The sequence below is a fragment of the Brachyhypopomus gauderio genome, chromosome 4, assembly GCF_052324685.1.
Source record: "Brachyhypopomus gauderio isolate BG-103 chromosome 4, BGAUD_0.2, whole genome shotgun sequence".
NCBI lineage: Eukaryota > Metazoa > Chordata > Actinopteri > Gymnotiformes > Hypopomidae > Brachyhypopomus > Brachyhypopomus gauderio.
Genome location: NC_135214.1, coordinates 4,444,187 through 4,458,870, shown reverse-complemented (window position 1 = coordinate 4,458,870; position 14,684 = coordinate 4,444,187). Strand labels below are relative to the sequence as shown.

Sequence of the window (14,684 nt, the reverse complement as noted above, 5' to 3'; positions counted from 1 at the left end):
GGTGAACTCATCTCCAGACTTCAGGGCTCAAAGCCAAAGATCACTGTGCCCACGTGTGCCCACGTGTGCCCACGTGCGTGTTAGAAAGCACACGGCAGCCAGGGCTGGTCTTCTGCTCTGCATAGTAGCTTGTAGGCTGTGCAGCCACACACACACACACACACACACACACACACACACACACACACACACTCACACACGCACACACACACCCACTCACGCACTCACGCACACACACACACACACACACACACACACACACACACACACACACACACACACACACAGGTGGGTCCACTTACAGAGCTGCCTCCTTCTCCTTCTCCACCTGCACACCCGGGCTCTCTGGTTCCAGGGCTACTCGTCGCCTTCAGAGAAACACACACACACACACACACACACACATTTAGCCCCCTGCTCATTAAAGGGTGGCAGTACCACATAGGATGTTCCGATGTAATCCGTGTTACAATTCAGGGCTGAAGGAAGCGTGTCATTTTCCACACAGCATCATATAGGCCTGACCAACACGATTAACCGCTTAGCTGCCGAGCTAGTCCACTGAACACCACCGCACGTGTGCAGCAGGAACCGTGGCTTCCGCGTGATGTCACCGCCGTGCGTGTGCGCTGCCTGCCGGAGCCTTAAAAATAGCCCCAAGTTACCATGGTGACAGGTATGTGGCAGTAATCCTGTAGCAATGTGCTGGTCCCTGGTGATGAAGGCTCCAGCTGAGGAAGATGATGATAGTCGTACCTGTTCCAGCTGGAACGAATAACCACTGGCTCACCTTATCCAGACCAATTACCATTAGCCCTGCGTGAGTCAGTGCTCTAAGCTCTGAATCTTGTCTTTAATGTGGGGGAACTTTAGTCTCTATACAAAAGTTCTGTGAGGATCAAAAATGGCACAAAAATCACAGTCTCTTGGGGAGAGTGTGTTTAGGATTCAAAGGCTCTGTTCGAAATAGACTACTACATACTGGATACTGCATACTGGACTCAGTATATACTGGATACTGCATACTGGTCCTCGTAGTAGTATGCAGTACAGTTTCCAGTATGCGACAAAAGCAAAGCACACTACGGCGTCACGGGAACGTAGCGTTGCATGATGGGATGCAGTACACCACGAAGATAGCTCTGTTCGCGTACTGGAATATTTTGCGGAAGTAGTAGGTCATCCGGGTATGTTTCGCGTACTGGAAATTTTCATTTTGATCACATACTGCATACTGCATACTGATTTGGGGCTCGATCAGTACGCCAGTAGTATGTAGTAGGCTATTTCGAACACAGCCAAGATGTCTGCAGGAGGGAAAACGGGGGAGCAAAGACACGCACCTCCTGTCCAGGTCAGACGCAGCAGCGTAGTGGAGCGCACTGCGCCCCCACTGGTCAGTGGCGTTAATGCAGGTACCACAGGAAACCAGAGTCTCCAGGCACTGAAAGTGACGGCTGGCAGCAGCATAGTGGAGAGGAGTCCTGTAACCACACACACACACACACACACGGCGTGTTAGGTGAAACAGGACACTTGAATCATATGATAATTCAGTAAGATAGGCAGTATCAATTCTGTATACAAAGGATGTAAACTGCACCGCCATACCACAGAGCCCCCCCCCCCCCCCCCCCCCACACACACACACACACACACACACACACACATACACACACACACACAGTGGATGACAGAAACAGCCCACGCTGACAGTTGTCTCACGCTGCTCTCCAGGGCACGTCAGGGCACACGGAGATAAGTGGGCGGCTACGTGCGCTGGTCCAGACCCCCAGGGAGGGCGTTGAAGGGGGGGGGGGGGGGACACACCACTCACCTCCCGTGTTTGTCCGTGCGGTTGTGGTCGGCACCACTGCCGAGGAGCAGCTTCACACACTCCACGTTGCTGGCGGAGACAGAGAAGGGAGACGCGGGGAGGAAGCGTGTAATTATCTCGCAATTTCACAGCGTCACGCAGACATCAAATGACCTGAGCTGATCTGTCGCATGGCAACAGATTCTCACAGCAAGCAGCACTGCTCAAATCAGCTTTATTGTTTGTCAATTGTTCGCAATATAAACATACGTTCCAAATCCAAAATTAACTTGGCTCTTCTCTCCCAGAAGTTACCAGTGCATCGATTTCCCTACGACAACGTGGACATTATTTTGGCCTTGGCATAATCTCACCACAACTGCTGTGCCTTCGAGCCGTCACATGACGTCTACATCAGACCAAAAAAAAAAGTGGGTGGGGCTTGGCTGTGTTTACAGGGCCCTGACGTGTGCACTCACCCCCCCGCCGCTGCGGCGTGTAGACAGGTCCTCCCCAGGCTGTCGGGGGTGTCGATCTGGAAGCCTGCATACAGGACAGAGGTGTTACCGAGTGGGCACGTTACGCTAGACCGCCGCCCTGGGGGTGGGTGGGAAGATACAGAGGAAGCCCCGCCCCTCTCCTCCCCCAGCAAAGACGCAGACAGGCCCAGCGGTAGACCGAGAACCGGAAGAAAAACGGGAGAGGGAGAAAAGAGAGGGAGGGAGAGAGGGAGGGAGGGAGGGGGGAGTCAATGCAAGGAAGATGAGAATCTCTGAGCAGTGACGAGACGTACGAGACTCAGACGGACACGCGAGCGGCTCGTGGCTTTGAGTCGAACAGCAGCTGCTCCGAGCTGAGCCTCCAGCGTCCAGCGTATCGCTGCCTGTTCTCAGTGGCTCTGTGCACCGCAGCAGTTACAACCTCAGAGCAGAGGCACGCAGAGCTTAGCTGTGCAGCAGGAAACGCTCACTGTTCAACCAGAGGCTTCCAGCACAACTTGTGCCTCATAATTTTAACAGGAAGCTGTAATGAGCTTGGGGCTCTGTAGATGAGGTCATGTGTGCATGAAAAAAGACCAAAAAGAGGAGTAGTGAGGGACAGAGAGCAGAAAAATGTTCTGGCAACCGACAACCATGCGCCTGATCACCAGAGAAAACTGAACATGATGCCATTAACAGCATTCAGGAAGAACTGCTCTCGACCGCAGGTCACACTGTCAAATATAATAATCACAAATGCACAGAACTGTCCAGGTGCTACATGGTGTTTAGGTTGGTGTTTGGGTTGGTGTTTGGGTTGGTGTTTGGGTTGGTGTTTGGGTTGGTGTTTGGGTTGGTGTTTAGGTTGGTGTTTGGGTTGGTGTTTGGGTTGGTGTTTGGGTTGGTGTTTAGGTTGGTGTTTGGGTTGGTGTTTGGGTTGGTGTTTAGGTTGGTGTTTGGGTTGGTGTTTGGGTGGAGGGAGGAGTCCCGCAGGAGCAGGTAGACGCACCTGAGGAGAGAAGCTTCTGGCAGCAGTCAGCATGAGCATTCAGAGCGGCCAGATGGAGGGGGAACATCCCATGAACCCCCCTCCTACAGAGAGAGAGAGAGAGAGAGGGATGGAGGGAGAGAGAGGGATGGAGGGAAAGAGAGGGAGAAGTGAAGTGGGCAAAATGTAATCAGAAGCTTTGATTTAAATACTGTAAAATTGTTGCCAAAAGTTCAGACATTTGCGCGCATGCACGCACACACGCACATGCACACGCACACACACACACAAACACACCTGGTGCAATCAGCTCCACTGGTGATTAAGGTATTGATGAGGAGTTCGTGGCCATAACGAGCAGCAATGTGCAATGGAGTGTTGCCGTCCTTGTCTGCACAGTCTATCTCTCCGCCTGTCATCAAGAACACACACACACACACACACACACACACACATGAAGCGTGTACTTCATGCTTCACTCCTAGGCATGCTGACAGGGTGCTCACCGTTCTGGATGAGCGTCTGTGAGCGCGTGAAGCGTCCGTGCACGGCCGTCATGTGGAGCGGACTCTTCCCGTCTCGACTCTGAGATGGACAGAAAACGGAGCTCACTCAAATCCAGAACAAACACAATCAAGAAATCAAAGATTTGAACAGAGATCGTGGGGTGGGGGGTCCGGGGGGGGGGGGGGGGTGAGCCTCACCTGCACGTTGACGTCGGCGCCGTTGTTGACCAGGAACTCGAGACAGAGGGCTCCGTGCGTGGAGGCTGCGGCGAAGTGCAGCGGCGTGAAGCCCTTGTTGTTGGACTGATTCACGCTGGCACCGCAGTCGATGAGCTCACTGACCACCGCGTCCTGACCGTTGAAGCAGGCCACGTGCAGCGCCGTGTTCCCGAACGCGTTGGCCTCGTCCACCTGCGGGACACCGGCGGGACACAGGGAATAAACACGAGCCTACACCAGCCCCACGAGCAGGACGGATAGGTGGACACGCATTAGAAGAGCACTGTGGTGTTTCAAAGTGAGGAAACGTGAGGAGAGGAAGTGTGTGTGCAGTGACCTCCACAGAGAGGCTGAGCAGGTGCTTGACAATGGTGATCTGGCCGCTGGAGGCCGCAGCGTGGAGGGGCGTGTACCCTCGCTTGTCCTTACAGCTGACCTCCGCCCCCTGCTCCACCAGCAGACACACCACATCCAAGTGACCTTCACACACAGACACACACACGCACACACACTTCAGTCGACCAACCGATACCCCCCACAACACACAATGGTCGTCCTTGTCCAGTAACTACAGTCAGGGTTAGTCACAGATTTCGCCTTGTGACGCTATTATCGGCGTGCATGTGACAGGAAGTGATGTTCTCAGGCAGCTCACCCATGTACGCCGCCCAGTGGAGAGCGCGACCGTCCCGCTTATCGAAGGCGTTGATGTTAGCCCCCTTGGCCAGTAGCAGGCTCACCATCTAACCCACGAGGAGACATCGGAGAGACAAAGGTGAGAGAGAGAGAGAGAGAGAGAGAGAAGATGGTGAGACACAGCGATGGCCGTGACCATGGCAGTCACATTAGGTAATAATGGTTGTGAGTCAGTCGTGAGTCTGTGTGCGTGTGTGTGTGTGTGTCTTTATATAACACTGCTTTAAATAACCCTCAACAGGATATCAGTACTCCCAAAATCAGTGCATAAAAACGGCTTAGGGGCTGAGCAGGAAATGTGTCTATGGGAAGCTTCTATGGGATGTTGGAGACATGTGTGATGTGTTGGCTGTCATGAGCGTACTTCATATGGCCCAGGGGTGAGAGTCAGTCTCTAATGCCTCCCTGGTGACTAAGGATTAAGAGTGTCTGAGATCATTACAACATTCAAAAGTGTGCAGGTAAATGACCCAGAGATACATAAAGAGACGCACGGGTATACAGTAACTACCCGTGCAAAAGTGTGTAAGACTTGTAAGGCTCGTTTGACCCGCAATGGCAAAGTAGAAGCTCGTGCACGCCACAGTCACATTGGAGGGCGGTCCTACAAGCATGGCGGAGGGGTGGGTGGGGCATGGGAGTGGGCGTGGCCGGGGGGCGGCTGTACCTCCGTGTGCCCGTTGAGGGCGGCGTGGTGCAGAGCGCTGCGTCCCCCGCGGTCCGACACGTTGACGCTGCTCAGGAGGGGCGTGAGAAGCTCGGCGCAGCGCAGGGCCTTGTTGGCGGCTGCCACGTGCAGCGGCGTCTGCCAGTTCTTGTCACGCGCGTTCACGTCAGCCGAGTGGCGGATCAGCACGCTCACGGCCTCCTGGACACGTAGCACGTGACACGCGGAGGAGCGAGAGAAGGCGGTAAAAGTGAATCACTTTGCAAAACCCTCGTGGTCATAGAAGGCTTCATGGAAACACTTGTGGTCATATAAGGATTTGTGAAGTTACGTGAAGGCAAATGTGAAAAGAAATGAGAGCTGGTGGTGGTCGTTCTCAAGGCAGAGTGATACTTGTGTGCTTAGCTGTATATTACTGGGTCTGTGGCTTGTTATGTGACTGTATTCACTTCTGCATTTTTCTTTTTTCAATATCTAATTTTGTTTTAGTGGAAAGTCCATTAATTATTTTTTTAACCCTCAAAAGCTTGTGTGTGTTTCTTTGCTGGCTTGCTATGGTCCTCAAATCCAACGGCGCTATTGAAAACATCGCGTGATGGTTCCTGTTGGCTCGGGTCCCGTGCTGTTTTGCTTAGCTAGTGAAGATAATCCCAGCCTAGTCTCATGACATCTTAGTCGCTGGACACCCTCAGCAGGGCTCCACGTCCCAGTGAACATGGTGTGCACAGACCCGCTCCAAACACACGTTGTGTGCTGCGGTACCAAACCCACCTCGCTGCGTGACGCCACAGCCCGGTGAAGAGGCGTCAGCCACATGTTGTCTTTGGCGTTGACCCGAGCCCCTGACGGACAAACAGGGGGGAAAGAGCAACTCACACCTCTGCAATACATCACAACGTTTGTGTTGGTCACCACATATAATCAACGCTGAGTCTCTCAGTACAATAATAACAGGGCGATCAGGACATTCAGTGACAGATCTGCAGTGTTTACATGTCCCCCCCCCCCCCCCCCCCCAAATTACGTCCATGTAAACACTGCAGATCTGGGATCTAAACACTGCAGATCTGGGATCTAAACACTGGGATCTAAACAATGCAGATCTGGGATCTAAATACTGGCATCTGAACACTGCAGATCTGGGATCTAAACACTGCAGATCTGGGATCTAAACACTGGCATCTAAACACTGCAGATCTGGGATCTAAACACTGGGATCTAAACACTGCAGATCTGGGATCTAAACACTGGGATCTAAACACTGCAGATCTGGGATCTAAACACTGGCATCTAAACACTGCAGATCTGGGATCTAAATACTGGCATCTAAACACTGCAGATCTGGGATCTAAACACTGGGATCTAAACACTGCAGATCTGGGATCTAAACACTGGCATCTAAACACTGCAGATCTGGGATCTAAACACTGGGATCTAAACACTGCAGATCTGGGATCTAAACACTGCAGATCTGGGATCTAAATACTGGCATCTAAACACTGCAGATCTGGGATCTAAATACTGGCATCTAAACACTGCAGATCTGGGATCTAAACACTGGGATCTAAACACTGCAGATCTGGGATCTAAACACTGGGATCTAAACACTGCAGATCTGGGATCTAAACACTGCAGATCTGGGATCTAAACACTGGCATCTAAACACTGCAGATCTGGGATCTAAATACTGACATCTAAACACTGCAGATCTGGGATCTAAACACTGCAGATCTGGGATCTAAATACTGGCATCTAAACACTGCAGATCTGTGATCTAAACACTGGGATCTAAACACTGCAGATCTGGGATCTAAATACTGGGATCTAAACACCGCAGACCTGGGATCTAAATACTGGCATCTAAACACTGCAGATCTGGGATCTAAACACTGCAGATCTGGGATCTAAACACTGCAGATCTGGGATCTAAATACTGGCATCTAAACACTGCAGATCTGGGATCTAAACACTGGGATCTAAACACTGCAGATCTGGGATCTAAATACTGGGATCTAAACACCGCAGATCTGGGATCTAAATACTGGCATCTAAACACTGCAGATCTGGGATCTAAACACCGCAGATCTGGGATCTAAATACTGGCATCTAAACACTGCAGATCTGGGATCTAAACACTGGGATCTAAACACCGCAGATCTGGGATCTAAACACTGGGATCTAAACACTGCAAAATGGCCCTAGATATCAGGAGCCTAACGAATGCAACGAGTGCAAAGAGCAGTGGCAGTACCGGAGAGGATGAGAAGCTCTGTAATCTCAGCATCACCGAGGAAGGCGGCTGCGTGGAGTGGTGTGCGCTTCTCTGTATCCTGAGAGAGAGTCAGACAGGAAGAGTGAGGAAGAGAGAGACACATTTGATAACCAAATACCATCCTCCTGGATATCAGGGCGTGTCATCTTCATTACTGCCCAGATCGGCTCCTCCCTCCATGAGAGATACTGACATCCTGCAACGTGCACCGTGTTTGCTGCCCCCGTGTTCCGGGGTTGCCATGGCATCCCAATTCAACTACTCTGGGGCGGGTGCCAAGGCTGGGTGTCTGTCAGCGTGCCTGGCAGGTCGTCTGGGAGGACACCCAAAACAAAAAAAAAAGTGGCCAGCTTGATCGTGTGGTGTAAGCGCCGATCGAACACCAGCAGGTGACCGAGGCCGCAGATAACGCGACAAAAGTCGCCACGTGTTTGGGCCAGTTTGAGCACCCAGCACAAAATCGTAGCCCCACTCCCAGATGTCCGGGACGGGGTTCTGAAATCGAGTGGGACAATGAGACCATTCTAGCTGAGGCTGTGATACAGACGGTCTTTAGGACAGCAGATGGAGGAAAAGAAGGGTTGATGGGTGTGAAAACTAGCTTGTGTCCTGTCCTGTCCTGTCCTGTCCTGTGCTGTGCCTGGGGTAAATGTGCTTTTGCTCAGCCCATTGTCCGTGAGCTTCCTCCGCCGTCTCTGATGCACACTACAGAAACCAGGAAGTAGAGCCTGTGGGGATGAGCCGCATACCAGTGCATTGATGTCCTCCGATTTGTAGATAAGCATACGTATCTCCTCAGGGTCTCCATTGAAAATGGCCTGGACAATCGGTGGCTGTGGACAAGAAAAGGAGCGTTTCAGCGCAAAAAAACATTTTTTAATAAAAGGGTTTATTTAGCTTTCAGTATTTTCTAAGTTTTCGATTTGTGTTAAGCTTCCAACAATTTTCAGCAGTGTGGGAAATATGCTAGTAGTTTCATGTTTCTAAAATAGCAAAGCTCTGACTACGTACGCAAACACGTTTATCGAGAGATGCGTCTACCTCTCAAACGGGCCAGCATGAGGGTGATAGCCATCGGTCTGACACGGCATCTCCATCTCACATCACACGTTAGTGTTACAAGAGACATTGTCTTTGCTACCAAGTTCAACCCAGACTCAGCGTTAAAAGGCCTGCATGAGTGCATCTGTAGTACAATCTGTAGGTTACCAGCTGAGAAAAAAAAACGGATTCAACCCCAGAAGACTTGTGTGAAAAGTTGACATTCAGTGCCAGTGGCTTCATGGTGCTCAGTGGTACGTTGGGACCAGAGGGCCAACACACAAGAGAGTACAGGCAGAGTGACCATAACGAAGACATAGTTGTGATAAAGCTGCCGGTATCTTCACTTCCTGTATCTCTTCACTGTCACCCCCCCCCCCCCCCCCGCCTCACTTCCTGTTGCTTTCTTTCGTCTTCTTAGAAAAGGCTGAGAGGAAGCCCAGAAAGCATTTTCAGTTCCGCTCCAGAAGAGTGTGCACGCTGTTGTGCAAACACACCAGATAATGTAGCACAGCCACTCAAATGCTACGAAAAAAAAGGGCTACGAAACACGTAGTGTGCATCCTTGCTGCACAGGGAAGGAAGTTACAAGTCACTAGCTGCCTCTCAAACACACCTCTGTCCATCCTCTCTCTCCATCTCAGTATGACTCTCTCACACACACCCCACCCAAAAGCAGGTTGTGTTTCACTGTCCAAAATCAGGGCATTCGTTTTCATGCGCAACTACGACACCATGATGATGATGACGTTATTTTACATTTGTGTCCATCGCGTCCCTTTCTCACCACAACAGTTTCACAACTTGCATGGTGCGTGGACTTGCGTGTGACCAGCTCACCACACTGGAGAACAGACCTGCTCTCCGACATCTTGACATCACTCCCGTTGTGTTTGCACCTCTGCTTTTCTGCTCGTATTCTGACCGTAACCGACCTTCCCTTCGACCTGAGTCATCTACACAGGCAAACTACTTACTACCATATGACGGCGCAACGTTTGTGAATCGATATCGCAAAATAGGCCCCCGCAATGCTATGCATAAAGCACATCTTCTTGCATACTAAAAGCATCCTGACTATCTCAGTATCAGTATTCTCCGGGTGCTTTAACCCTACCTAATCAAACCCACAGAGTTCACATAACCAAACAAGCACGTCTCAAATCATTTTACCCATTCCCCAACACATACAGGCTAGATGCTTTCAACATGGTCCTTTTTTCTAGATCATGCGGCCCCAGTGGGCCAGCATATATGGGCATATCTGCACAAGCCCAGCGCAGTAGCAGGAGACTGGCTCTGCACAGAAGCTCAAAAGCAGTAGTTACAAAGCAAAAGATTACAGCTCAAAAGCACTTCATATGAACCACATATTTAAAATCACACTACTAGTAAAATACACAGATCAAAAATTTTGTTCTCAATATGTAGACTAGCATATTCACTGATAAATAAAGCTCCACTGTGTTAATTTCATTGTAATTATCATTTATTTTAATAATTCATTGTTATAATAGAACCTATAACGAGACTTTTGATTAGTAGAAAATCTAATGCATCAGTAGGATATATATTGCTTCTTGTTACCTCAGCCCAACACACACACACACACACACACACACACTCACTCACAATAAAAGGGGAACAGCTGGCTGTGCTGGAGCATGACAACATAGCTGTGTGAGGGGCTGAGAGTCTCTGAAAGGCTGAGGTCTGTGGCTGCCCGCACACTGGGAATGAGAGACCAGGGCTCAGGACGCAGTCCATCACTAATGAGGACATTCCCCAACCTCCCAGCTCGCCAAACACTGGGGCCTTTGTCGACATGATCCACACCCCTCCTCCCTGCCTTATTCTCCTCAAGAGCCAATGGGGGTGATGCAAGCTTCTTCTTCCTTTTTTTTATAAAGGGTGGGGGGGGGGGCATGTTCTGCTTTTGACAACTCAAGCACCACAGACCCTGCCTCCACTACACTACACTTTGCTTCCAAACTCTCAAGAAGCTCGCGACGTCAGAGCTGCTGCAGGCTAAGGCCTCCGGAGGCAGCTGATGAGGCCACTATAAATAATTTAAAAACTGAAACGCAGTTCCTTGTGACTGTGTTTTTCCCCATTACTGCTTGTGCCTGTCGCCTGTGGAGTACAGGCGGATCAGGACCAGGCACACAGCTGCTGCATACATGCCCATGAAGCCGTGTAAGGCTGCGTGTTTTTATATAAACTGAACCAGCCAAAATACAAATATCAGCATATTACAGAAGCAGAAGGTGCTTGCAATGTAGATTTAAGGGATATCTTTAAATCAGACAGGACAGATGCACACTAACCAGACTACAAAACCCTGGAGTGCCCAGACATAACACAACCTCTAGCACCCCTCTCATGTCACACACACTCACACACACGGCCTCTTTCTCTCTCAGTAAGAAACCTAACTCGCTGAGACTGGAAAAAGTCAGGGGAAATGACTGAACAATTTCCTGTGTCTTCCTCTCTGCACAACTACACGTTGCTCTCATATTATACACAAGCACAGTCACAACAACAATCCTTACATTTCTAGCCCAAGGCATTTTCCGCTTGTTAAAGCTTGCTACATTTTCAAATTGGGTCGGACCTTTCACCAGAAGCAGCTAGCAGTGATGAAAGCCAAGTGGTGATGTTTTATCTTTGAGGGCTTTGAAAGGCTCCACTGTGTCTTAGGAGGTTAAAGAGGCCTTTTTAGTGACCATTAAAATCACAACCGTGCTCCAAGCCTAATGGCTTTGATACGAGAATTGCAAACTTCAGCCCAACAGAGGTCAATAACTTTTCATCAAGTGTCTATAGACTCAAGAGCCAGGTAATAAATGGTGCCCCACTGGACAGGCGAGCATGCGATGCCATTAAGAGGCAAAATGACAGGACTGCCACGCGGGAGCGTGCAGCGCGCCGCCCTGAACACCTCATATCTCCACATGCACACTAACACCGCAAGAGCAGAGGAGCAGGCTAAGGGATTAGAAGATCATGAATACCTATTACACACCCAACCACTAAAACGGCAACACTGGTTAGACTCTACAGGATTGCTTGCAAGCATTTACGAAATAGTAGCAGGACCTGAACACTGCAGGTAGCCTACCATATTCACAAAGAGAAATATCGCAGAAACGGACCCACAGTAGAAACGAGAATAGAAACCAAAATTATTGCACAGTTGGACCCCTTTGCCCTGCACATCATCCTCGTGTTTGGTCCATAAGCGCAGCACCAAACGCAGATACATTAGGAAAATATTAAAAGTACGTCGGGAATTAATGGCGTGACCCTGTTATACAGGGTCTGTATTTCTGAACTATATTTCTGCACGCCGTGATCCATTCGGGACGGTATCCCAATAAAGTGTAGGGTAAAGTCACAAACCTGATCGACGAGTTTCAGAACAGCCATATCTCGGTCACCTGAGACGGCACATCCGAACTCTTAGAAAATACTGGAGATCAGGACGGTAATAAAAACGAGCGACCTATTCCTCCAACTCAGCTTGTTGAAAGGATGGGCTGAGATCTTTGTTGGTCTCCAAAGAAAGAGACACCAGCATTAGTAACTTCTCAGAAGCGGTTCGTATCCCTCGGCCCGGTTCAGATCAGGGCCAGGACTCTTCTCCAGCGACTCCAGATGAAGATGAAGATGAAGGAGGCAGTGAGGATGTTCAGGCGTTATTACAGACACATTTACATCTGCAAGCACCGTGCAGCTCTTAATACGGATGCGATCCACTGAGCTTTCTCCTGCCTGTGCGTTTAGATGCTTTCAGAAAACAGGAAGTCAACGATTACCATCCCTCCCCTCTGCTGGCTGCACACACAGCTCGGCTCGTCGTTTCTACCGAGACGTGGTTGCCTCACTGATGCCCTCGCTTGTTTAAACGGGGCACTGATGGTGGATCAACACCACTGCGGTGGGAGGGGAGCTGTTAGAAAGTGTAACTGGAAAAAGCTCATTAAAAATAACGCTCAGATCGAGTCAAGCCTGCTTTGGTGCGGATTTACGTTAATCATATGTGCATTTTTCCAAAGATGCTGTTTACTTCCTCAGGTTCAGTCCATCACTTCATTCTCCATCATTTCATCACATCATTCTCCATCACTTCATCACTTCCTTCTCCATCACTTCATTCTCCATCACTTCATCACTTCCTTCTCCATCTCTTCGGACATGTGCTGCAGGACCTACTGTAGCTATAAGGGAGAAAGTGCAAACATGGCAGTCAGAAGACTCTAATGCTATAATTCTGCTTTTTTTTGTCTTGTTTTGGGTCCTTTGTGGGTTTTTTAAAGAAATGTGTGATGCATTGACAAAATTGTATGTCTGTGCCGGTCACGGGTCACCTATCCAAAGTGCACAATAATTGTATTTAATATATCTATTTTTTAAATCAATGGCATTCGGTTTAATAGTGTGGCCATATGTTGGTTTTCAACAAAAGAGTTTGGGAACACTATACATAACCACTTTTAACAAATGTATTTATTAGACTTACAGGACCAATTTGCCTTCAGAGTATATACGGCCAGATAATCTTATTTTCAGCCACATTCAGGTGTTCCTTGCAAATAAAATCAACTTAAAAACATATAATATATATATTTTTTTATCATGGTCATAGAATAATATGAAAATCTGTTTCCATAAAGATTTCTTACTTCCCTACACACTTTCCAGATGTACCCAGATCCAAAAGATCAATATTTTTAATTAAATATAGATGTCTAATATAGATTTACAGATTTGTTCGATTTGTTTACTTTTGTTTTTAATTTCAGTTTTTATCACTAGCCTAAATGTCAGTTAAATGTGTAAGTGCTGGGGTGTGATATAGGGAGACTGGTTATGCCATGCTATACACAGACACAGACGTCAGCTCTGTGGCCAATTCAGGCGTTAAGACCCCATAGAAACCATCCGAAAGGCAAACTTCATGTATCCTGACTGTCACACGCTGAGAAGTAGTCTGACCAATGGCTGCGCAGGGCGTGTACACGATCGACCAATTGTGGAGTTCGAGGAGGCGGGACCTGTAGAGAATGGTCGACGCTATGCAAACGAGGCAGTGCGGTGTACTGTAGAAGCAAACGACAGCATGAAAGTAAAGCGAGATCCCGGATCTTTTTAGGTATTTTAGGAATCCAGACCAGCCACATTTTTTGTCCGGCAAGAAGAGGCCGCATGTTTCTCATTTCTTAAGCTAAAGCAACAGTTCAACATTGAAAAGCTAATGCATCTGCACGTTTAACATGCCCACCATTCCGATCACACGTTACTGCAACACTGATCTGTGCGTCGGTACTGTTTCCAGTTTCTACACTGTAAAAACTACTTGGACCCAAATTAGATTTAAAAACACATGAGTAAGATGTGGCCAGCAGGTTTAGGGATCTCAAAATGAGTTCTCACACGTGAGGATGGGCAATAAAACGTGTTTCACCATAAACTGCGCAGTGGTTCGTAGATCTTGGCATGCCTCACTTAACCCAAACCAAGCTCGTTCCGAAAGATGTGAATTAATATAACTAAGCGAACGAGTATACCATTCCAGTACAAACACGATTAAGAAATAAATATTTATTCCAATGTCACACAGTCTATGACCCATGGTTTATGCTGTTTGCATTGCTGCAGGCATCTGAAAACATTATGCCCTTTACAGAGCAGCGAAATTGGGGAATTTCACATTTAAAATGAGTCATTCTCAAAGCAGCCGTGACTTGCACATAAGACAACGACTGAAATTGGTCAGACATGCTTTCCATCTTACCCAAACCCAAAAGAGAGAACTCAACTGGGTTGAGCTTGAACAGTCCTACAGGGAAGAATGAACAAATATTCCCAATAAAATAAGACTTGCACAATTGTCCTCTGGAATGCTCAACCAATACACCATGGAGCTCTGTGTATGCCTACTGAGGAAACTTCAGCTCTAGCCCAATCTTTTTATTATCCCAAATTCCCCCTGGC

At 48.7% G+C, this 14,684-nt stretch overlaps 1 protein-coding gene across 2 annotated transcripts in view; it reads right to left on the bottom strand.

The window, feature by feature from the left end:
- The window catches only part of ankrd44 (ankyrin repeat domain 44), a 19,785-nt gene extending 7,222 nt beyond the window's left edge, over positions 1-12,563 (bottom strand). Inside the window, exons 1-15 of one of the 2 annotated variants that reach the window (XM_077001680.1) lie at positions 12,090-12,563; positions 8,393-8,476; positions 7,623-7,701; positions 6,143-6,213; positions 5,372-5,572; positions 4,664-4,751; positions 4,346-4,488; positions 3,988-4,200; positions 3,790-3,868; positions 3,581-3,695; positions 3,305-3,387; positions 2,296-2,359; positions 1,838-1,906; positions 1,344-1,484; positions 303-368 (exon numbers count right to left, since the gene is read on the bottom strand). In XM_077001680.1, the coding sequence (XP_076857795.1) occupies positions 303-368; positions 1,344-1,484; positions 1,838-1,906; positions 2,296-2,359; positions 3,305-3,387; positions 3,581-3,695; positions 3,790-3,868; positions 3,988-4,200; positions 4,346-4,488; positions 4,664-4,751; positions 5,372-5,572; positions 6,143-6,213; positions 7,623-7,701; positions 8,393-8,476; positions 12,090-12,116 (1,523 nt within the window). In that variant the 5' untranslated portion in view covers positions 12,117-12,563. The remainder of the gene's footprint in view (positions 1-302; positions 369-1,343; positions 1,485-1,837; positions 1,907-2,295; positions 2,360-3,304; positions 3,388-3,580; positions 3,696-3,789; positions 3,869-3,987; positions 4,201-4,345; positions 4,489-4,663; positions 4,752-5,371; positions 5,573-6,142; positions 6,214-7,622; positions 7,702-8,392; positions 8,477-12,089) is intronic. The other variant, XM_077001681.1, reaches the window with a different exon arrangement.
- Positions 12,564-14,684: the final 2,121 nt, after the last annotated feature.